Source organism: Microtus oregoni, unplaced genomic scaffold (assembly GCF_018167655.1).
Source record: "Microtus oregoni isolate MIOR12 unplaced genomic scaffold, Mior012 000007F_ref0000211, whole genome shotgun sequence".
Taxonomy (NCBI): domain Eukaryota; kingdom Metazoa; phylum Chordata; class Mammalia; order Rodentia; family Cricetidae; genus Microtus; species Microtus oregoni.
Window position 1 is genome coordinate 58,650,244 of NW_024543066.1, and position 21,655 is coordinate 58,671,898.

Below are 21,655 nucleotides of genomic sequence, written 5' to 3' on the forward strand. Positions count from 1 at the left end.
TTTTTTTTTTTTTTTGCAACGCAATAGCAGCAGAGGACCAGCTAAAGCAACGCGCACGCGCGCGCTAGCCCCGCCCCTCCGCTTCCTCCTGGCCCTTGAGGCCCTGATGGCCCTGCGATCTGGCCAATCACGGGAGGCGTCGGGGAAGCGCGCGCAAGAGTCGCCCAGCCCTGAGCGCTGAGGAGGTGCGGCATTCCCTCGTGCGCCTGCGCGTTAGGTCTGCGCCGAGCGGGTTGGGAGGAAAACCTGGGGAAGGGAGATACGTAGCGCTCCCGCCCTGCCTTTCGCTTCCTAGCGGGGTTGCTCCCTTGGAGCCTTTAGCTCGCACAAGACTGGGAAATTTACACCGTCTTGTGGCCGCTGTTTCCGGAAGCCGCGGCTGCGTCCGCTAGCACCCCTAAATCGGGGATGTGCGGGTGACAAAATGGCTGGCGTCCATCGTACGGCGTGGTAGGCGGTGCGCATGCGCCTGTCCCGCTAGCCGTTCTCTACGCAGACTCCGGGACTAAACGGAGTTACACACCCGACTTGGGTGATATCATTCACAGCCGCTAGTCGACCGTCAGCACTCTAGAAAGAGGGAATAAGGAAATTGAACAAAAATTTCTCTGTAAAGTTCTCGAGGCGAGGAAAGAGTAATTGACAAGATGTGGCTTCTTTGGTCGATTATAATAATCTCACAATTCTGTAAAGCACTATAGTTTACAAGTCTTAAATATTGCGTGTATTAGCCTAGACTCAGATTAACAATTAAATATCATCTGCCTATGTTAATCTTTTGGGAATATTTGGGGGTTCGTGTATTCCTACTAAATAGGCCAATTTCATTTTAATTATGCCTCAATAGAAGAGAGGGGTTTTTTGTTTGTTGTTTTTTAATATTTATTTATTATATATAATATTCTCTCTGTATGCCTACAGGCCAGAATTACAGATGGCTGTGAGCCACCAGGTGGTTGCTGGGAATTGAACTCAGGACCTTTGGAAAAGCAGGCAATGCTCTTAACCTCTGAGCCATCTCTCTAGCCCCAGAAGAGAGGTTTTTGCGGCAAGGAACTGTTTCATCAAGTTCACATTTAGTATTCATTAATGTCGTTGTGCCAAGAACTGTTTTAGGATTGGGGAAATGATAGCAAAAACAAAATTCCTCCGAATTGACTTGATATTGTGAGGGCCAGCCATGATAATCTAAGTCTGGGCAGGTCACCCAAAGAAAGTTCTTCCTCCAACCCTTATCACATGGGACTCTGGCCATTGATGAAATTCAATGGAGGCTGGGGTCTCAAATGTTTACCCTGAGACAATGCCTAGATGAAATCACGGGACCCCCACCCAAGAACAGACCATCCACAGGAAATTCCTGGCGTTCCAACCACTGCACATAGAAACACCTACCAGCACAGTCACCAGGAAACCCTATACAAATGTCAGCCAATCAGGGGTCTTAAAACCTCAAAAAAAGCTCACCCCCACCTTTACTACTATAAAACCCTATTCTAACTGAGCTCGGGGCTCTCAGGTTATTCCAATAGGTTAGACATGCAGAGAGACCGAGTTTGCAAACTTGATTAAAATAAAGGCTCTTTGCTTTTACATATGGGACTCTTGGTTTCCTTGTGGGCTTGAGGGGATTGTGAATTTGGGCATAACAATATCAGCATCAAATCACGAGTATATTAGGGAGTAAGGAGTCATAAAAAGGCATAGAATAGGATTAAGGGGGAAAGACTGAGTATATGAATAAAAATGGTGTGAACCAGTTTTTAAAAGAAATACTTGAAGCCAGGAGGCGGTGGCCTGCACCTTTAATCCCACCAGAGGCAGAGGCAGGTGGATTTCTGTGAGTTCGAGGCCAGCCTGGTCTACAGAGTGAGTTCCAGGACAGCCAAGGCTACATAGACAAACCTTGTCTAGAGAAACCAAAAATAAATGAATAAATAAATAAAATATCTTTAAGCAAATGTCTACTAGATATAACTTACCTTGCTGTCCATCTTGCATTGTTACAATATAGGGCTGGCCAATGCCTCCAGTAAGGAGTGAGGTCTGGATATTACCCAGAGGCCCTCCATCAGTCACTATGGTGATGACCCTCTGGCCGCCACTCCCCACCACTTGCTGGATTGATGAGTCAAGTGAATTTCCTTCTTCGATTTCCTCTAAATTAGCTAGGGATAACAAAAGTGAATTTAAAATTTATATATATATATGTGTGTGTGTGTGTGTATATATATATACATATACATACATATATGAATACAAGTTTCATCATCCTCTTTTTGGAAAATAAAATTTTTGGTTGACTTTTTTTTTTTTTTTTTTTTTTGAAATAGGGTCTTCTGTACCCAAGCAACTCAGCCAGTCTCAGCCTTCTAAGTCCAGGACGACAGGACTGAGCACCAATAATCTTCCAGAAAAAGCTTTAATGAGTAACAAGTCAGGAGAGAAGAACACAGGGACTTTGCTAGAACAGTATTTTCTAAAAACGTCCTTACCTAGATGTTAGCAGTGTTCAATAAAGAGGTCTTTGGTGCTGTTGGCAGCGTACACTGCAATCACAGCACTGAGGATCCTGAGGCAGGAGAACTGCCTTGACTTCCAGGCCAGCTTGGGCTATGTGGTGAGATTCCTTCTCAAGAAACAGAAAAACAAAAAAACAAAAACAAACAAAGATCCAACTCCCAAATAAAAAGAGATCGGTGCTACGAATAAATACATTTTGAAAGGCTAGTTCGTATGCACTTAAACTTTCCAGGTGTGACAGGGCATGATAAATCCTATTTGGGAGACAAAGGCAGGAGGATGTCAAGTTCCAAGCTGCATATAGAGTCTGAGGCCAGCCTGGGCTACGTGAGACCCCTTGTCGAAGAAAACCAAGCTATATATTTACTTTTTAGGGTAGTGGGGTAGAGGACAGGGTCTCATTGTGTAGTCCTGCCTTACTTGGAACTGTGTAAACCTGACTGGCTTCAAAGAGATACACCAGACTCTGCCTCCTGAGTAATGGAATTTACCAAGAGCTTCAGCGTGAATGGCTGTTTATGGTCTTACCTTTCCAGTTTTCTTAGATAAGTTAACAGTTTCAGAACAAGATTGTTGAATCCCACCAGCCATTGAGGCTAAATCTTCGGGATGGACATGCTGAAGGCCAGCCTTGGTGGTAAAATAGGGACTCAAGAGTAGTGAAAACAGAGGCCCGGAAGATGGCTCCGAGGTTAGGAACACTGGCTGCTGCTCTTCCAGAGGTCCAGAGTTTAAATCTCAACTAGTATCATGGGGGCATATGATGCTCTTCTTTAGTAAGAGACATGTAAACTAGATTAGGGACTTTAGGATGCGTAAATACTTAGTATAAATATTGTGGGGCGGTGGTGGCACATACCTTTAATCCCCCCACTTGGGAGGCAGAGATAGTCAAATCTTTGAGTTCAAGGTCTACAGAGTGAGCTCCAGGACAGGACAGGCTTCAAAAATACAGAGGAAACCCTATCTCAAAAAACCAAGATAAATAAATATGTCTTTGTATGGCTGTTAGGGGTTCAGTTCATCAGAGCCTGGACCTTCCCTCTGCCATATAGGCCTTAAAATTCCATCTTGGAGTGCTTTCACACCCTGACACCTTGTTCTCCTCCCACCCTCCTGCCAACTCCACACATCCTCTTTCAGACCTGAACCCCTCCATTTCCCCCCTAAGCAGGTCTTTGGCGGAAATCACTGGTGTATGTGTGTGGGTGAGGGGTTTGTGCATGTCCCAGTCCACCTGTGGAAGTCAGAGGACAACTTGCAGTTTTTCTCTTTGTGGGGGCTAAACACATTATTGATTAACTCCAAGTTACCAATAATGTATTGGTTTTGCATTAAGAGATCAAAGCACTTCTCGCTTGGGGTCATCTAACCAAGAGTAAGTCCAGATTTGAATCCTCTACTTCATGTTTCCTGTGTCTTCCATCCTGTCTGCCTGTTGAGTGAGTCTGAATCTGTGCCTGCCTGAAGGCTGTTTTGTCACTCTGACTCTTGGCTTTGCTGTCTTTACTGAACAGCTTGAAAAGTGTCACATGGGGAAGGACTATGGGGTACTTATCAGAAACCTTTAACAGAGTTTAACAAGATGTCATTGACTGCAAAGACCCCAGCTGACCCAGAAAACATTACGATAAACATCACTGTTTTACCATTCAATGTCCAAATGTGTTACATTTATGATGGACGTTCATTTTAGAAGATTGCTTTCAGCCTCCATTTTTTTAAATATTTATTTATTATTATGTATACAATATTCTGTCTGTGTATGTCTGCAGGCCAGAAGACGGCACCAGACCTCATTACAGATGGTTGTGAGCCACCATGTGGTTGCTGGGAATTGAACTCAGGACCTTTGGAAGAGCAGGCAATGCTTTTAACCACTGAGCCATCTCTCCAGCCCCCCCCTTTTTTTTTTTTTTTTTTGGTTTTTTGAGACAGGGTTTCTCTGTGGTTTTGGAGCCTGTCCTGGAACTAGCTCTTGTAGACCAGGCTGGTCTCGAACTCACAGAGATCCGCCTGCCTCTGCCTCCCGAGTGCTGGGATTAAAGGCTAAAGGCGTGCGCCACCACTGCCCAGCTCAGCCTCCATTTTTGCTGCTTTCAGCAACTGATATACATGCACTATGGATGGTGACTTGGAAGAGCGAGCACCCAATTTGAGCTTCCAGCTGTATATTGGCTTAGGATGTAAAAGCTGATCATGGGAAAAACCTAAGACAAGTAAGGTTGTGTGTTACATTCTCATAAAGGTACGTTAAGGAGGAGTCTGAGTAGCTTATCGGTCTTAAGTGACCTCAAGGTGTATTATTAACTCTGGCTGTGAGGTCCAGCCATATTCCAGTCTCCTAGAATTAAGACGTATTTTCATAACATTGCATCAGCATACTCTCCTTCTACCATGTGAGTCCTGGGAATTGAACTCAGACTATCAGGCTGGGCAGTAGCCCATTTTGTTCTCTTAAAAACATAACAAGGCGGGGCTGGAGAGATGGCTCAGTGGTTAAGAGCATTGCCTGCTCTTCCAAAGGTCCTGTGTTCAGTTCCCAGCAACCACATGGTGGCTCACAACCATCTGTAATGGGGTCTGGTGCCCTCTTCTGGCCTGCAGGCATACAGACAGAACATTGTATACATAATAAATAATAAATAAAAAAAAAAAAACAAGGTTAGGCAGTAGTGGCTAAAGCCTTTAATCCCAGCACTCAGGAGGCAGAGGCAAGAGGATCTTTGCAAGTTAAAGGCCTGCCTGGTCTACAGAGTGATGTCCAGGACAGTCAAAGTTACACAGAGAATATCCTGTCTCAGAAAACAAAACAAAACCAAATCCAGGGGCTCTATGTAACCCAGGTTGGGTTCAAACTCATGATCTTCTTGCTTCAGTCTCCTAAAGTTAAGATTACAGATGTGTACCACCTTCTATGACTATTCTGTTTGGACAAATGTAGTATATGTATCCTCTTAGCTCTTCACAATTATTAATCTTTACAATTGTAATTTGTAATTTGTATTTTAGTTTATCATTCCACGTGCAACAGTGTTTGCCTGCATATTTGTGCACTATCCACATTCAGTGCCCATGGAGGTCAGAAGAGGGCACTGGATCCCCTGGAAATGGAATTAAATATGGTTGTGATCCATGATATGGGTATTGGGAATTGAATCCAGGTCCTCTGCAAGGGCAACAAGTGCTTAGTCACTGAGCCAACTCCTATTTTAGAGTACATTCATTGTACAAAGCAGTGGGTTTCATTTAGATGCATTCCATGCTGTCCATGATGGTGTACAGCTGTAGTCCTTGCTCTCATGAGACAGAAGACCAGGCTGGTCTTGAACTCAAGAGATCGACCTTATTCTGCTTCTCAAATCCTGGGTTTAAAGTTGTGTGCCACACCAGGCTTTTCCCCTTCTAGAGACAGAGTTCTCACACATCATAGGTTAGACTTGAATTACATAGCTCAAGGATCATTCTGAACTTCTGATGCACCTGTCTCCACCTCCAGTGTTGAGATTATAGGTGTTCACCACACTTTTATGGGGTTCTAGACATAAGCCAAGACTGTACATTCAACATGAGTATTTGCTGACCTACATTCCAAGTCCACATATTATCTTTTAGAAAAGGATTTGGTTGGATTTAAGAATATGGCCACATTCACTATGGAGGAAAGATTTTGTAGTAATAAGACGGGCAAAATTGGGCTTTTTTGCCCTACACAGGGCCTTATCATGGACTTCAATTACCCTCAAATTCTGCCACTCTTGCTACCCAAGGGCTGGACATACAGAGGCTTGTGTGCATCACAATGCATGGCAAAAATGGGCTAAGGGTTTCTTCTGTTGTTTTGACTCAAATGAGCAATGTCTTCATGGGTTTATGTATTTGAACACTTGGCCCTTGGTGGTAGAGTACTATTTGGGAAGCTTCAGGGCTTGGAGGAAGAATATGACTGGGGTCCACAGCCTTGAGGGTTTTGCCAATTTCCCTGCTTCCTGTGTACAGGTGAAAAGTGATCAGCCAGTTTCCTGTTCCCAGGCTTTCCTCAATACTCCTTTGAAAGCATAAACCAAAATAACCATTGGTCATGGTGTTCCATCACAGCAACAAAAAGGAGCTAGTAGGGGGTGTTTGAGATAGGATCTCAGCCTGTAGCCCAGGCTGTTCTGGAATCACACACATCTCAGCTTGGCCTTGAATCTGCAGGGGTCCGCTTGACGTAGCCTCCTTAGTGCAGATTATAGACCTAAGCAAGCCACTGTGCCTGGCTTTTTGTTTTCTTTTAAAAGACAAAATGTTAAGTTAGGGGCTGTGAATGGAACTCAGCAGGTACAGTGCTTGCCTAGTATGCACAAACCCTTGAAATCGATATGCACAACAACATATAATCCTGGGCTTGGTAATAAAGGCTGTAATCCCAGTATGTGGGAAGTGAAGTAGGGTAAGAAGTTCACAGTATCATTGAACATAGCAAGTTTGAAGCTCGTCTAGGTTATATGAGATCCCTAACTTTGTCTTTTTGAGAGGGTTTTACTGTGTAGCCCTGGCTGTCCTGGAACTCACTCTGTGGACCAGGCTAGCCTTGAACTCACAGAGATCTGCCTGCCTCTGTCTCCTGAGGACTAGGATCTGCTAGGATTAAAGGCATGCACCACCACTGCCTGGCTCAGCAAAAAAATTTAAGGTTATATTGAGCATACCGCCAAGAAAGGAGTCACATGCATTCACAGATCCACCTGTGAGAACTGATCTAATTTCCTGAATCATCAGTCATCTCATAACCGCTTACCATCACCTTCTGATTTACTTGCTCCGGAAAATTACTTATCACTTGTGCTTCCTGATGAGGTCAGGTATTTACAGACTTCAACTGCTGGGATCCTAGGTAAAAGGTAAATCACACACAGAAGCAAACCCTAATACCTATGGCTACATGAAAAACATGACAGTAAGTTTAAAAATAACTCTTTAATCATATGCACATACAGGATGAAGGGTAGCATCAGGCTGCCTGGCACAGTTCTGAGATCACACACGGTGGGGAAGGTGGGGAAGCAGAGTGAGAAGACGGAAGAGACGAAGGCAAAGGAGACACAGGGCTAGCAGTAGTCTCAGTCAGTGGACTCCAACACAGATTCACTCAGTGCAAGGTCCCAGTAGTGTTCGGCCCCATGCTTTTTGAAATGCTCACGAGCCATGTTCTCTGTCGGGCACTGTTTAAACTTCATCTCTCCAAAGCTCCGGTCTTTGGCTGTACCCTAGGTGAGCAGCAAAAATTTTATCTGTTTACTCATTTGAAGAGAATAACTTGCTATTAGTCTACACTACGCTTGAATTAGAAATCCTACCTCAGCATCCTAATATACCATCATGCCCAAGAGAGACAGGAATTTTAATAAGCTTTTTAAAAAAATTTATTATACATATACATGCCAGAAGAGGGCATCAGATCTCCTTACAGATGGGTGTGAGCAAACATGTGGTTGCTGGGAATTGAACTCAGGACATCTGGAAAATGAACCAGTAATCTTAACCTCTAAGTCATCTCTCCAGCCCTTAAATAAGCTTTCTAATTTACCCCCTTCCCAGCGTGGGAATTGAGCTCAGAGCCTTACTCATGTCAGGCGAGCACTCTACCACTTCAACTTACTAAACTAGGACTTTTGTTTTGTTTGAGACAGGGTCTCTTTGTAGTCTTGGCTGTCCTGGAACTGACCAGCTGATATAATATTCTTTTAAAAGACCTAGTAACATTTGTGTAGCAACATGCCTCACTGAAATATGAGACTATGATAAAATAATTATAATGTCATGTCTTAGATATTTGTATGATTTTATATGTATGTGTGTATATATATATATATATATATATATAAATTTTTATTGTTGTCACTACTGTTTTTAGAATCAGGGATTATTTTATTTTTTGCAGCATTGGGAATTGAACCTACAGTGTCAAGCATGTAAGGCAAGCAGTCTATACTGAGTAACATTACTAGCCTTAAGAATTCTTTCTTTTGGGGCTGGCGAGATGGCTCAGTGGTTAAGAGCATTGCCTGCTCTTCCAAAGGTCCTGAGTTCAATTCCCGGCAACCACATGGTGGCTCACAACCATCTATAATGAAGTCTGATGTGCTCTTCTGGCCTGCAGACATACACACAGATGGAATATTGTATACATAATAAATAAATAAGTATTAAAAAAAAAAGAATTCTTTCTTTTTAGCTGGGCAGTGGTGGCGCAGGCCTTTAATCCCAGCACTCAGGAGGCAGAGGCAGGTGGATCTCTGTGAGCTCGAGGCCAGCCTGGTCCACAAGAGCTAGTTCCAGGATAGCCTCTAAAGCTACAGAGAAACCCTGTCTTGAAAAACAAAAACAAAAAAATTCTTTTTTTTAAAGATTTATTTAAAAAAAAAAAATTAGGGGCTAGAGAGATGGTTCAGCAGTTAAGAGCACTGGCTGTTCTTCCAGAGCTCAATTCCCAGCAACCACATAGCGATTCACAACCATCTAGAATAGAATAGGATCTGATATCTGATGCCTTCTTCTGGATGCAGTATTCATGCAGAACATTCATATATAAAATAGAAAGAAATTAAAAACATTTTATGTTAATTATTATTTTAAATTTTTTGTTTTTTGATACAGGTTTTTTTTTTAAAGTTTTTTTTTGATTTATTTATTATGTATACAACATTCTGCCTCCATGTATGCCCGCACGCCAGAAGAGGGCGCCAGATCTCATTACAGATGGTTGTGAGCCATGATATGGTTGCTGGGAATTGAACTCCAGACCTTTGGAAGAGCAGCAAGTGTGCTCTTAACCGCTGAGCCATCTCTCCAACCCCTGGAACTAGTTTTGTAGACCAGGCTGGCCTTGAACTCACAAAGACTGGCCTGCCTCAGCCTCCCCAGTACTGGGATTCAAGGCATATGTACCATGATCTGGCAAAAATAAAATTAAATTAAATTATGAGCTGGAGAGATGGCTCAGTCAGGAGTTAAGAGCAATTGCTACTCTCGCAGAGGATCCAGGTTCTGTTCCAAGCACCCATATTGTGGTCACAGCCATCTGTAACTCCAGTTTCAGGGGCTCTGACACCCTCTTCTGGCTTTGATGTGTATTAAGGCAAGCATGTGATGTAAATACATTCAAATATACATGTAGGCAAAGCACGCATACACACACAAAAAATCAAAATTTGTTTTTTAAAAAAGAAAAATGTGTTTTTGTGTTCATGTGAGTGTAGATACCTTGTCAAGAACAAGGGGTCAGATCCCCCTAGGGCTGGAGTTACAGGAGGCTGTAAGCACACCCAATGTGAGTGAAGGGAGTTGAATTTGGGCCTGCTTTCCATTTATTCTCAACTACACCAACAAGTCAGGGAGATCAAATCACACCCGTATTTCATAGATAAGGCAATGAAATTGGACACTGAGACAGCTGAATCAGATGCTGACTCTGCCAGCATCCTATTTGTTTTGCTGCAGAGCTGAGGATCAAACTCAGGATTCTAATAAAATGTTAGATAAGCACTCTGTCACTGGGCTATACTCCCAGGTCTCACCCATCCATCATTAGATTCTTAGATCTAGGGCATGTCTTTTTTTTGGGGGGGGGGGGCAGTGTTTCAAGACAGGGTTTGTCTGTGGTTTTGGAGCCTGTCCTGGAACTAGCTCTTGTAGACCAGGCTGGTCTCGAACTCACAGAGACCCGCCTGCCTCTGCCTCCCTCCTAAGTGCTGGGATTAAAGGTGAGCGCCACCACCGCCCGGCTAGTGCATGTTCTGCTACACCCAGAGGAGGAAAACATAATTTACTCCCTTCACATTCAAGCTTAGAATTATCTAATTTCCAATTTGTATTCCTAATGCCAGCATTTCCCGTACACTTTTCAGTTGGCATATACTAAAGTTGTTCTACCAGTCCAGGTAACTCTCTACGTCAGCATTGACAAAGGCACCAACCTCCCACACCAGCACACATTTGTTGGTTTTCTTCACAGCTTCTTCATCAGACTCCTCATCATCTGGAAAAGACAAAAGGGTTCAATCTTTGTTCTGTTTGTTGAGACAAGGGTCTCACTATCTAGACCAGGCTGGCCTCCAAAGGACAGAGATCGTCTACCTCCCAAGTGCTGAGATTAAGGGACAGTGCCATCACCACCTGGCCTTTGCCTTTTTCTTTGTAGCTTGAACTGGCCTTCAATTTGAGGCCATCCTCCTGACGCAGTCTTTTGAGTGCTGGGATTACAAGATTCAGCAATCAGGCCTCACTAAGTATCTTTCTTTCTTCATCCCTACCACCCCACACAGCTCAATGTCCAGGGCTTTGAACAGGTAGACAAATGCTCCAGAGTATCTGTTCTGTGGCAGCGAATGACGGCCTATGCATTTAATCCTAGCACCTGGGAGGCAGAGGAAGATGGATCTCTGTTGAGTATGAGGCCAGCTAGGTCAATATACAAAGTTTCAGACCAGCGAGGGCTACACCATTGAGATCCTGTCTCAAAAGAACAAAACACAGGGTATCTTTTCCTGACTAAAGTAGAAAGCTGTTCAACAACTTTCTGAAAATCTGTTTTTATACACCCAATACTTTAAATATTTTTTAGGGGTGGGGAAGACAGGGTCTCCGCATGTAGTCCTTATATGCCTTAAACTGGGACGTGTCCTCAGTGGTTTCAAACCCAAGCTCTTCCTACCTCCATATTCTAAGTGCTGGGTTATGGGTATACCACTAGGTCTAGAGCAATTAAAAACAAACACCAACTTTTTTTTTTTTTTTTTTTGGTTTTTCGAGACAGGGTTTCTCTGTGGCTTTGGAGCCTGTCCTGGAACTAGCTCTGTAGACCAGGCTGGTCTCGAACTCACAGAGATCCGCCTGCCTCTGCCTCCCGAGTGCTGGGATTAACCAACTTTTTTTTTTTTTCCCCTAAATGGGAACTCATGTAGCCTAGGCTGCTTTAAAATTGCTACATAGCTCAGGATGGCCTTAAGCTTCTAGGAGATCCTCTTAAATAGTGAGATTTCAGGTTGTGAACCACCATGCTATAGCTAACAAGAAATTTTTGACTAAATAATACAGGATAGACACTGTATATACGAACACATAGTTTGCTGACTTTAAATAGACTCTCACAACCAGAACTTACAACCAAAACAGAGAGGGAAGCCAGTTGGGAGAAAACCCTTAAAGGATATGCAAAAGAATAATTTTAAGGGGCTCAGTGGTTAAGAGCACCGGCTGCTCTTCCAGAGGACCTGGATTCAATTCCCAGCACCCACATGGCAGCTCACAACTGTTTATAACTCCAGTTTCAGGGGATCTGACAACCATGGCAAAATACCAATGTACATAAGACAGAAACGAATTTTAAAAAGAGTAATTTTAAAAGCAGTTTGTATGATAATGCAATAAATATTACATAACCATCTAGCAGTACTGTCTAAGTAAGTCAGCCTAGCTGGGCAGGGTGGCACACACCTTTAATCCCAAGTGCTTAGAAAGAAGAGGCAGGTAGATCTTATGAGTTCAGGGCCAGTCAGAGCTATACACTGTCTCTCACACACAAAAAAATAGTAATAAAAATAAATAAATAAAATTGAGTAAGTCTGTCTGAACTTCTTGAACAATAAGCATTTCAGGAAGGGTGAAAAGGAATAGAAAGAACTATTATTCCCACCTCCCCCTGCTCTCCCATCTAATCCCTTCTAACCCAATTCACCATCTCCCTTCGTGTTGGATGTCTGCTCATCCCACTTTATCCGATGTAGCATGAGACGCTTAAATTTCTTCTGGGCCTTGGGGCCTGGAACGAGAATTTTGAGAGAGTTGCAAAGACTAGATAGAAAGGTCCTCTGAGCTTGCTTAATGCTCAGACAGTACTGGTAGGAAAACAAACCCCAGAAACCAAAGTGCAGCCTTCTACTCCAGCACACACAGAGACAGACATATATCAGATTCACTGACATCTCAAAATACCACATTTCTCTCCCTTCTTCCCACAATGCCAATCACCTGAGGGTCAGGGCTGTATAGGGTCAGTTTCTCTCAATTCTTTGCACACTCACCCCCTTCCACTACCACCACGTTGACATCCTTGTGCAGTACCACCACCCCTGTCAGGTACAGCTGCCCAGCATTGGCCTCAATCTTGAACTTCTTGGCTGGGTTGCTCAAATTTCGAACTCTAGAGGAGGGAAATTTTAGTTACGTCTCAAGTTTATCATCAAAGCTGCCTGAATGGAACGGCAAATAAAGTAGGATCTGAAATGTTCACCTTTCTAAAATCAACACCTTGAACACAGAATTGTATTTCTACTCTCTTCTAAGTACATTTCCTTCTTTTTCTTTTTTTTTTTTTTAAAGACAGGGTCTCATTATGTAGGTCTGGCTGGCCTGGAACTCACAATGTAGACCAAGCTAGTCTTTTTTTTTTTTTTGGTTTTTCGAGACAGGGTTTCTCTGTGGCTTTGGAGCCTGTCCTGGAACTAGCTCTGTAGACCAGGCTGGTCTCGAACTCACAGAGATCCGCCTGCCTCTGCCTCCCGAGTGCTGGGATTAAAGGCGTGCGCCACCACCGCCAGGCACCAAGCTAGTCTTGAACTCAAGAGATTTGCCTGCATCTGTTTCCCAAGTACTAGTCCTATATTTCCTCATAGTATGTAGTTATGAATGAAGAGGTACTTACTATCATCCAAAAGTTTTTATAAGTTCATTGTTCCAGAAGGTATAAAAAGCTTTAAATCCTGTCTCTTCTAGATGCTATAATGTAAATAACATATATTCATGAGATTTTTCTAAACAGAGACATCAAGAACTGTAAGCAGTAATTACCTATAGACAGTGGTCCAAAGAGAGAAGGGAAGGGGGGACGGAAGGACTCTTTCATAAGTGCTCCTCTCTATTATTACAATTTGTTTTGTTGTTCTCCAGCCTGGGTTAGCCAAAAACTTGCTAGCACAGGTTAGCCTTAAGCTTAAAACTGTCCTGCTTCTCCTAAGTGCTAGAATTTATAGATATGCTTCATCCCATCTGGTAGAAAAATTTTAATCTGAATAAACATTAGTTTTGTAATAACGTACCACTTCTGATAAAGAACTAGTTAATAGAAATAAGCCCATCTACACTTGGGAGGCAGAGGCAGGCGGATCTCTGTGAGTTCGAGACCAGCCTGGTCTATAAGTTTGTTCCAGGACAGACTCTAAAACTACAGAGAAACCCTGTCTCAAAAAAAAAAAAAAAAAAAAAAAAAAAACAAAAACAAAATGAAACAAAACAAAAAACAACAAAAAGTCAAAATACATTTCCAGGCTACAAATATATTCTGGAGTGAGGATGAAAGGCTTACTACGGTACATAAGGAAAAAACCAATATACTTAATAAAAAAAAAGTTAAAGCTCAGGACAGCCAGAGTTGTTATACAGACAAACCCTGTCTTGAAGAACAAAAAACAACAAACCAAACAAAAGTTAATGTTTTCTAGAGAAATGAGGTATTTTAGATTTCACAAAGGATGAATAACCTGTAGATATGCTTTAAGGTCACAGTGATTCTGCCCTAAGCATTGGAAAGATATTGAGAATTCAGGGGCAAAGATGGTGTGATGGAGTACACCTTTAATATCAGGACAGGGGAGGCAGGGGCAGGTAGATCTCCGAGTTTTAGGCCAGCCTTGTCTACATAGTAGGTTCCAGGACACCTGGGACTATGTGCAGAGACCCTGTCTCAAAAAAGAAACAAAAAATGTATGGACAGTTGCCTATGTGGACACCTACCTATACACAGATATGTGCACCCCCTGTGAAATGTCTTCTTTAAGCTTTTTAATTTTCTTGACCTTTCTCTGTTCTGCTGTAAGTTTTCTGGCAGCGTTGGCCTCTTCGTGCGCTCTGTCGTGACAGGAAGGACATCCACAAGTGAGAAAGGCATTGCAGGTCAGAGGCAGGGCTAAGGAAAGAGAGAGCAACAGAGGACTCTCCCCTCCCTCCAATGTGGACCCCAGGAGGGTCTGGAAAGGCAGTGTCCTGGGCCCCTCCCAACCCACCACACTTACTTTTGTCTCTTTGCCATCTGAGCTCTGACGTGGGCTTCTACCTTTGTAGGGTCTTGGACTGCTTCTGTTCCTAATACTCGCATTAAATTTGAGATTCTCACTACAATGGAAAGAGAACAGCAATCAATCTCCTAATCTCCTAAATTATTTCTCTAGCGAGGACAATCTGATTTGTTGTTGTTTGTTCTGCTCATAAACATGGCTTATTTCAAATCTCTACTCAAAATTCACTTTCTACAATATCTTGAAAATCCCACTCAGTTAACTCAGATTTTGTAGAAGATCAAACTATCTTAAAAAATTCAGTTTTTTTTAATCATAAAAAAAATTTATTGGGGGCTGGAGAGATAGATAGCTCAGAGGTTAAGGGCACTGACTGCTCTTCCGGAGGTCCTGAGTTCATTTCCCAGCAACCACATGGTGACTCACAATCATCTATAATAAGATCTGGTATCCTCTTTGGGCCAGCAAATATACAGACAGACAGAACACTGTATACATAATAAATAATCTTTTTTTTTTTTGGTTTTTTCGAGATAGGGTTTCTCTGTGGCTTTGGAGCCTGTCCTGGAACTAGCTCTGTAGACCAGGCTGGTCTCGAACTCACAGAGATCCGCCTATCTCTGCCTCCCGAGTGCTGGGATTAAAGGCGTGCGCCACCATCGCCCGGCTCATAATAAATAATCTTTAAAAAAAAAAAAAAAAACAAGAGCCAGGCGGTGGTGGTGCACACCTGTAATCCCAGCACTTGGGAGGCAGAGACAGGTGGATCTCTGTGAGTTCAAGGCCAGCCTGGTCTATCAAGGGAGTTCCAGGACAGGCTCCAAAGCTACAGAGAAACCCTGTCTCGAAAAACCAAAAAAAAAAAAAAAAAAACCATTTATTTCACATTTGTCAGCACACAAAAAAAAATTTTTTATAATCCAGGTAGTGGTGGCATATGCCTTTAATCCCAGCACTTGAGGAGGCAGAGGCAGGTGAGCTATCTCTCTACAGAGCAAGTTCAGGACATTTAGGGATACAAAGAAACCGTCTTCAACCCTCTTCCGCAAAGACTTAAGTTTTATTTCATGTACATGGATGTTTGCTTGTGTGCACATAAGTGCACCATGTGTGAACAGTGCTTATGGAGTTTAGACGGCTTCGGTTCCTCTGGAACTGGAGTTAGAGATGGTTCCAAGTTGCCATCTGGATGCTGGGAACTGAACCTAGGTTCTCTCTACGAGCAGTCAGTGCTCTTAACCACTGAGCCATCTCTCTGGCCTCTTTTTGTGTTCTTGAGACAGGGTCTCCCTGTACACCTTGGCTGGCATCAAGGACTCTCAAGTACTGGAAATATAGGTGTCATCATGCTCAGCTCTGTACTTTTGTTTTTGAGAGTCCATCTTTTCTTTGGGGGGTGGTGGGGTGGGGTAGGGTGGGGAGAAATGACAGGATCTTTTCTATGACTGTCCCAGAACTCTCTATATAGGCCAGGCCAATCTCTGTCTGGGATTAAAAGTGTTTACAACCATGCCCACTTTTTTTTTTTCTTTTTGAGATAGGGTCTCACTATGCAGCTCAGACAGGCCTGGAACTTCCTGTGTAATCCAGGTTAGTCTGGATCATGAGATCCTCCTGACTCACCATCCCAAGACCTAGGATTAACAGCTAGTGCCATCATACCTGTCTATATACTAAAAATTATGTATAAAATTCCACAAATACTACAACCATTGTCTTCATGATTTTTTTCTCTTTATTTTTTTCTAGACAAGAGTTTTTCTGTGGAGCCCTGGCTGTTCTAGAACTCACTCTATAGATCAGGCTGGTCCCAACCTCAGAGATCTGCCTGCCTCTGCCTATGCTAGGATTAAAGGCATATGTCACCACCACCTGAGTGTCTTCATGAATTTTAAGACTAGCATCCTTTTAGTAAATTCTGGGAGTCAATACAGCAAATAATGCTTTAAAAAAAAAAAGGCAAGGGGCTGGAGAGATGGCTCAGCAGCTAAGAGCACTGGCTGGTCTTCCAGAAGACCCAGGTTCAAATTCCAGCACCTACATGGTAGTTCACAACTGTCTGTAACTCCAGTTCCAGGGGGTCTAATACCTTCATACCAATGCACATAAAATAAAGTTAAATAAATTATACATATAAAAAAAAGGCAAGCCCTAAATGACTTCTATAATAGAATGTGCTGATCTGTTAGAAGGAAACGCAGCATAGATTAAAATAAAATAAATAAGAAAAACCTGTAAATGATTCAGAGAAACAAACAAACAAAAACTCCCAAAACAGTTAAAATGCTTCTAGGTGAAAAAAAGACAGACAGACTGATTGACTTTGTGGCAGCAGGGCCAGCTAGACACATACCTTTGGGTTCTGGAGGAGGCATCAGACCTAACCTGACTTTCTCCTGTAGCTCCTTCTGTGCTTCTCTCCTTGTTTGCCTCCGAAGTTTCTTCTGTTCCTTTTTTGTAAGATATACGCCAAGGGTAACTGGTGTATCATTGTCGACTGTGAGAAAGAGAAACGAGTTACCAAAGACTGAGAGTACAGATTTAGGTGAGCACCCAAGACTTAGAAGAACCATTAAACTGGAAACAGTGGAGGGAGGGGGTCAACACAGTCTTGCTGTGTAGCCCAGGCTGGCCTTGAACTCAAGAGTCTTACTGTTTCCATTCAAATTGCTGGAATGACAGGCATCCACTAGCTATTTCTAAGTGGTGAGAGGGATAATATGGTTATGTTTTACTAAGTAAAAGTATTAATCTCAAACTGGACGGTGGTAGCGCAAGTCTTTAATCCCAACACTTGGGAGGCAGAGGCAGGCAGATCTTTATGAGTTCGAAGCCAGCCTGCTCTACAAGAGCTAGTTCCAGGACAGGTTCCAAAGCTACAGAGAAACCCTGTCTCAAAAAAAACAAAAACAAAAAAGAAATGAAAAAAAAGTATTAATCTCTCAAAAATAATGTTTTAAGTTGTTTTTCTTCAAGAGGATGAACACTTTTACCAAATGTAATGTATAAACAGAGCTGGGTAAGACTTTGGAGGAGTATGTAGAATTCCACTCAAGTCCTACTTTCTGAACTCTGCTGTTTCCATGGAATACGATTTAAAAATCATTACCCTACACAATAAGTTTGTTTTGGGAATGAAGCGATGCTAAGCACTATACAAACAACACCTTAATTTTAGCACTAGGAAATGGGGGAGAGGATGCCTAGAGAGTGGTTAAGAGCATACACACACACACACACACACACACCAACATGCCACCCCCATAGGCTCCACCATGCCTAAATAAAAAAAAATTTCCTTTAAAAAAAAAAAAGTGTGCCATACTGGGTATGGTGGTGCACACCTTTAATCCCACCACTCTGTAGGCAGGGTAGATCTGAGTTAGAGGCCAGTCTGGTCTACAATGTGAGTACCAGGATAGCTAGGGCTGTTTAACATAGCAACCCTGTCTTGAAAAACAAAGCACATCTTTAATCCTAGCACTCAGGAGGCTGACGCAGGTGGATATGTGAATTTGATGCCAGCCTGGTCTACAGAATGAGTTCCAGGACAGACAGGGCTACACAGGGAAACCCTGTCTCCAAAAACAAACAAACAAAAGTGTATAATGCTCTTACAGAGGACCCAAGTTTGGTTTACAGACCTACACTGGGTGGCTGACCCACCTCCAGACCATTCACTCTTAATGAAAGATAAATCTTTAACACCACAGTCTAACCAACTGAACCAATGGGCTCAATGGTAAAATGAATTTAAACTAAAATCCCACATTCCTCTGACACACACTCATGACAGTTAAATAAAACCTGAAGGAGCTGAGCCCTGATTTTAACTTGTATTAGAGGCTGAATGTCCCTAACCTAAACACTTAAAATTTTCAATACTCCAAAATCGAAAATGATTTTTTTGGACAGGGTTTTGTGTATCCTAGGCTGGCTTGAAATTCAGCACGTTTCTGAGGATGACCTTGAACTTTTTTGTTGTTGTTGTTTTGTTTGTTTGTTTTAGAGGTTTCTCTGTATAACAGTCCTGTCCTGGAACTTGCTCTGTAGACCGGGATGTGCTTGAACTCACTGATGTTCTCTTCTCCTGTCTCTGTCTCCAAGTGTTGGTATTATAGGCGTGTGCCACCATCACCCAGCCGACCTTATCTCTCTACTCTGAGTGCTGGAATTAAAGTGTATTATGGCAACACACTTTATGCACAGCTGGGGACCCAATCTACAGGTCCAATCTGCACGCAAAGCAAAAACCCCATCAACTGAGTTATATTCCAGTTTCAGAAATCCAGGAAGCTTTACAAATTTAATTTCTGTGTACATGTGGTGTGCAGGCCTGTGTGTATGTACATTGGTATCTTCTTTGATTGTTCTCTACTTTAAATACTGAGACTCTTTACCCCCTGGGGGACCATAGGCCACCACCCCCGCTGGGTATTATGCAGGCACTAATGATGCAAACTCCATCTTCACACTTGTGCAGCAAATGCTTTATCTGATGAGCCACCTCCTGGCCCTTGAAATTAAGAACTTTTGACTATTACTGATATATTTCAAGTTTCCACATTAGAAAAGCTCAAAAGTTATGCAAATCCCAAAGTATGAAAAATTAGCATCTGAAACTTCTGTTCCAAGCATTTTAGACAAGGGATGTCTTACCTTTATCTTATTGTTTCAATGTATTTTTGTAAACTTATTGGAACTATTGCCAAGTGAATTTGCTACTATGGTGTTATCTAAATTCATCCTGACAGAAAGTATTAAAATCCTTTAGGATCTACAGAACTCTCTTTTGATTTTTTTCACTTGTTTGAGACAGGGATTTTCTATGCACCCCAGGCTGGCCTCAAACTTTGAAGTGATTCAAATGAATCACATCAGCCTCCTGAGTTAGGATTAGAAGAGTATGTGCCATTAGCCCCAGCTAGTAAAACACCACCAGTGCCAGGCCTTGATAGGCACAGAACTTTTTTTTGTTTTTGTTTTTTTATGACAGGGTTCACTGTAGTTTTAGAGCCTGTCCTGGAACTAGCTCTTGTAGACCAGGCTGGTCTTGAACTCAGAGATCTGTCTGCCTCTGTCACCCCAGTGCTGGGATTAAAGGCGTGCGCCACCATTGCCTGGCATGGCACATAACTTTTTTTTTTTTTAATTGAGAAAAGGAAAAAAAAAAGTATCCGCCTCCTCCCAACCTCCCATTTCCCTCCCCCCAAACTCCTCTCCCCCTCCCTCTCCAGTCCAAAGAGCTGTCAGGCACATAACTTTTAAAGGAGGTTTACTAGTTGTTCTATGAGAAAATTCTCAATGCTCTAAGTGACTTAATGAACACATTCAACTATGGAAAACAGCCACAACTACAACCTCTTTTGTCTCTGTCTCAAACTACACGTTACTCAAGTAAATGAAAAAAAAAATTTCGCCCTTTTGAGATAGGATCTTCATATGTATCCCTTGCTTGCATGGAGTCATTAAGTCTCCACAGTGGTAGGTTTACAGGCATATACTAACACACCCAGATAAACCGCCTATCCCTTTTGACTCAACTAATGAACATTTACTACCAAAACAAAACAAAAATGCAAAAAACAGACAAAAAGACTGAATAAAGCCAAAGATCACAAACGGGAACCAGGAACATGTAACTCACAAGTTGTGCACTGACTTCCACATGAGAGCTGTGGCACTTGTGTGTCTATGTGTACACACACGTGGTGGTCATTGCTAGGAAAACTGTCCAAAGAAATCCCAGATGACGTGGGCAAGTGAGTGAATTAGCGTGCATCTTCCAGTTTCAGTTTCCCAGCCAAGAGACCTTTGGGTCTCCAGCAGACTCTTCACCACTCCGCCCAGGCACAGGAACAGACAAATAGGCTTACTACTTTTCTTGTTTTCTTTTTCTTTTCTTTCCTTTTTATTTTTTTTTTTTTTGGCTTTTCGAGACAGAGTTTCTTTGTATAACAAACAGCCCTAACTATCATGGAACTAGCTCTGTAGACCAGGCTGGCCTCAAACTCATAGATCTGCCTTTGCCTCCCGAGGCTTACGTTTATTAACAAAAATGTAAGTAATGGAATGGCAGTTTGCTAACCATGCTAAAGGAAGCTGCCTATGAAAACAACCAAAATACACAGCAAGGGAAGAGTGTCGGCCTGGTGGTGCACACCTTTAATCCCAGCACTCCGGAGGCAGAGGCAAGAGAATCTCTACAATTACCAGGCCAGCATGGTCTACATAGTGAGCTCCAGGCCAGCAAGGCCTGCCTTTCTTTCTTTCTTTCTTTCTTTCTTTATTTATTTTTATTTTTTAGAGGCGTTTCTTTAAAACAAATAAACTAACAAAACACCAAAATAATAAAAAATAATAAAAACAAAATGACAACAGATGGACAGTTTTGAGTGGCTATGGAATTGCATAACGACAGAAGTCCAACTTGTGATATCCATCAGCGAGGCCAACTGCAGATGGCACTGACTTGGTAACTGACGATCTCACTGTTGCCCAGGAGTCACTAGCTGACTGTACTATTCAGCTTAATTAAATTTAACTGCGATGCTCTGAGCGTCACCAATGCAATTCAGTCTTCAAGTGCACAATAATCACATGTTTAGGTTGGAAAGCACAGCAGAGAACTCATTGACTCTGTGTACTCTGGCTGATGTTGTACTAAATCATAGTCCAAAATATTGGGTAATCACAATCTATTGGATAATATATACATTACCTGGAGGGTTAAGCTGGGCTGGATGTTCAACAAGATTTGTGATTCCAAAATAATCTTCTCTCTTGGGATTTTGTTCTGTACTAAAATTGGAGGAAGAAGAGAAAACAAGATATGTGGGTAGAGATGATATCAAGAGTAGCCTAGAGACACAATGAAAAAAATATCTGTTCTCTGTGTTCTACTGTATTTATTACACACTACCTATACCAGGTTCTTAGGTTACACATTATTTTCAAACCGAGAAAAAGGGGTCTCAAAAAAGTTGGACATGTTCTCCATACTAGCCGTTCCTAATCTCAGTATCAACCCTAATATCCCTGATAGGCAGAATATTTGCCTTTTCTGATTTATTTTT

General features: G+C 42.4%; 1 protein-coding gene across 4 annotated transcripts in view; it reads right to left on the bottom strand.

Moving 5' to 3' along the window:
• Window positions 1-7,472: 7,472 nt before the first annotated feature.
• The window catches only part of LOC121450601 (U4/U6 small nuclear ribonucleoprotein Prp3), a 28,574-nt gene continuing 14,391 nt past the window's right edge, over window positions 7,473-21,655 (bottom strand). For 2 of the 4 annotated variants that reach the window (XM_041655727.1, XM_041655729.1), the window contains 8 exons: window positions 21,301-21,380; window positions 16,933-17,076; window positions 14,577-14,676; window positions 14,299-14,412; window positions 12,591-12,709; window positions 12,236-12,328; window positions 10,485-10,546; window positions 7,473-7,775 (listed from right to left, as the gene is read on the bottom strand). In XM_041655727.1, coding sequence (XP_041511661.1) covers window positions 7,629-7,775; window positions 10,485-10,546; window positions 12,236-12,328; window positions 12,591-12,709; window positions 14,299-14,412; window positions 14,577-14,676; window positions 16,933-17,076; window positions 21,301-21,380 — 859 coding nt within the window. In that variant the 3' untranslated portion in view covers window positions 7,473-7,628. Of the gene's footprint in view, window positions 7,776-10,484; window positions 10,547-12,235; window positions 12,329-12,590; window positions 12,710-13,080; window positions 13,285-14,298; window positions 14,413-14,576; window positions 14,677-16,932; window positions 17,077-21,300; window positions 21,381-21,655 lie in introns of those variants that run through there. The other 2 variants (XM_041655728.1, XM_041655730.1) reach the window with 2 other exon arrangements.